The sequence below is a fragment of the Pundamilia nyererei genome, unplaced genomic scaffold (genome assembly GCF_000239375.1).
Source record: "Pundamilia nyererei isolate P.nyererei 1_Seehausen unplaced genomic scaffold, PunNye1.0 scaffold00032, whole genome shotgun sequence".
NCBI lineage: Eukaryota > Metazoa > Chordata > Actinopteri > Cichliformes > Cichlidae > Pundamilia > Pundamilia nyererei.
The window spans coordinates 2,459,433-2,462,308 of record NW_005187433.1 but is presented as its reverse complement, the minus strand read 5'-3'; the positions used below and the strand labels follow the sequence as shown (position 1 = coordinate 2,462,308).

The window sequence follows — 2,876 nt, the reverse complement described above, 5'->3', positions numbered from 1 at the left end:
AAAAAGATTTCAATGAGAATCCAGTCACAAGAAAAAAATGTCTAATGTATCACATTTAGCTGTAGCTATGCTCCACGGTGTATTAGTTTTAAGTAACAGCTGTGAGACTCAGAGATTCCTCCTCTTTCTTTACTATATTTTTAACCCAGGGCTTGTGATTCTGGTATCCTAGCCAAACGTAAAATGGAACTCTAACATGCGCTTCATGTTGCAGAAGCATCATTTCCTAAACTTAACCAAGCCGTTCTGAATAGTAACACAAAACAGTGACTGAAAACAAAAAGAAATGTGACAGAGAAAGAAACTAAAATCTAAAATAATGATACAGCACTGGATACAGACCCCAGACCTTGTAGAACTTGTTAGTTTTTTTTTAAGGCAAATCACAATTTTCTTTGATGTAAAAGTGGTATATTTCTCACCAGCAGTAGGGAGTTGATACTGAGTTTTGTTGGGATTGCAGACACTGAGCCCAAAAATAAATTGGCCATCCCCAGAATTTTTCCATGGCCATAAAGTTGATATTTGTTGTCCAGAATGCATGTAGCCATCCATGCATCCATCCATCCATCCATCCATCCATCCATCCATCCATCTATCCATCCATCCATCCTCTTCACCTTATCTGGGGTTCAGGGTTGTGGTTGTGCGCGAGTCTATCCCATCCTATATCTGTCATACACACTGGAGAGTTTGCCAATCTATCACAGATGCAGTAACATGAAAGATGTAACTATGACTACACTGATTTTTTTCTGAAATCATTCTCTCATTCAGTCCTTCTTGCTTCTTCTTTAGAGAGTTCAGGGTTTGTTAAAAGCACAATTCATTTAGCCTTTTATCAAAGTGTTTAAAGTGAACAGATGTTTTTTTCCCAAAATGAATACTTTTATGGCTGTTTATGCACTCTTTTCTCTCATCCATCTGTTATTTCTCTTCCAGTGCCAAGCATGATTGTATACAGTGCTCGGATAGGGATAGTGCGGCCCTCATGGTACACTGCAGATTTACTACTTATTTGCACTACTACTGCTACAGAACTTTGGGTTGCATTAAGTGCGCTATATAAGGAAAAGGAGTAAGAACCATACGTATGCAAAACACGAGAAAATGGCAAATTCACTATCTAATAGCAAGTGAAGAGCAATTTCTGACTCAGATGTTCAAAAAACATCCAAGATTCATGCTCGATAACGCTAAACCTTGATAATTCTTTGACTTTTAAAGTGGTCTCACTAGGATTGCTTTCTTCATTGGCATAATTAAGAGCAGCAAACGTAAACAGCATTTCTTTCAATGGGAGAAACAAAGGTTTTGATCTTTACCAGTCCCGGCAGTCCATCAGTAGATGGAATCCGACTTTTGACATTCATGAAAAGGAAGTAAGAAAGGAGAATTTCCCCTTGTGGTACTCACTCATGTATGATATTATTATTTCATTACCAAGATAAACTAACATGCTGATTTAATCTGGCAGCAACAGCTGCTGCCTGCCCGCTGCAGACTGTTTGCCCTATAAATATCGCACGTTTTCAAGCTGTGATCTAATTACTTATTTGAGGTACAAGTACCACATTTTTGGCTCCTTAATGGGTGCCACAAGATGGACAAACAAGAATGTGAAATCCAGTCAGTTCAGATTCAAGAAGGTCAACTACTATTTTCAGAAAAATGCAGACTTACTTTAGGAGCCAGTAACATTACATCATGGTTGTGTGTGTGTGTGTTTCAACAGGGCTGTAGCATGGGGTGATGAGGACTCTCCTTTGCTAATCTCAATGCAGATGACTAGTGATGGCCACAGCATCACCTCAACAGTAAGTCATAACAATCATAAGCCAAGTATGTTAAGTCCCTGCTAACTTTAGCATGAATTTCACAGTTTGGGGCTTTTTGTGGTTTATTTCAATTGTTCTTTTTCCAGGATAGAATTACTGAATAGCATGCGACTTTAATTACTTTAAAGAACAAGAATTGAATGCACAAGTTTGAATATGTTTTGGATTTTTCTCTAATCCGAAGAGGATCAAAAGTATACACAGAGGTTCAAATATATACATACACCTCCACTAATATTTAGTTAAATGTTCCTTAGCAAGCTGCACCGCAACTAGATGCTTCAATATCCACTGGTCAGATGATTGAGCATTATTTCTGGCAGAATTAATAGAGTTCATTTAAATTGGTTTTTATGGCATGGACCTGAGTTTTTAGCACTAATTTTCAGTAGGGTTGAGGTTAGGGCTTTGGGAAAGCTGTTCCAGAAGCTTAATGTTAGCCTCCTTTATGTATTCCCAAGCCAGTGTTGTTGTGGTGAAGTCTAGAGTTTGAAGGTAGTCTTTCCTTTTCATTACTGCATCCACTTTGTGTACCAGTACAACTGGTAGTAAAACATCTCCAGAGCATGATACTACCACCACCATGCTTGATAGTTGGCACAGTGTTTTTACCTTTACGTCTCCAAACCTGTGGCCAAAAAGCTCAGTTGTTTTCTAGTCTGACCATAAAGCTTTTCCCAAGATTGCATTTCGAACTTGAAGGTGTTCATTTTGGAGCAGGGGCTTCTTTTTTGGTTGGCACTCTCTCAGTCCATTAGTGAAGTAGTACCTGTGTTGATCCTGAACATCCTAACCAATTTCCTTTCATTTGAGGGGGGCAGTTTGGGTCTTCTTCCAGACCGTGTTTAAAGATGGCTCCAAGAGACCTTCCTAACTTGTGTAAACCTACAATTCTTCTTCTTAGATCTTCACTGACTTTTCCATTGTCAAACAAACACTTTTTCTGCTGCCAAAAAGAAACTACCAGTTGTTGCACTAATGAGCAGTGTTGGGACTAACGCGTTATTAAGTAACGCGTTACAGTAACTACGTTATTAT

The 2,876-nt window shown here is 38.7% G+C and overlaps 1 protein-coding gene across 1 annotated transcript in view; it reads left to right on the top strand.

Annotated features, from left to right (window-relative positions):
• LOC102213916 (5-hydroxytryptamine receptor 4) overlaps positions 1-2,876 on the top strand; it is a 63,045-nt gene that overhangs the window by 23,491 nt on the left and 36,678 nt on the right. The window contains exon 2 of the mRNA XM_005729253.1: positions 1,736-1,817. Coding sequence (XP_005729310.1) covers positions 1,795-1,817 — 23 coding nt within the window. The 5' untranslated portion in view covers positions 1,736-1,794. The remainder of the gene's footprint in view (positions 1-1,735; positions 1,818-2,876) is intronic.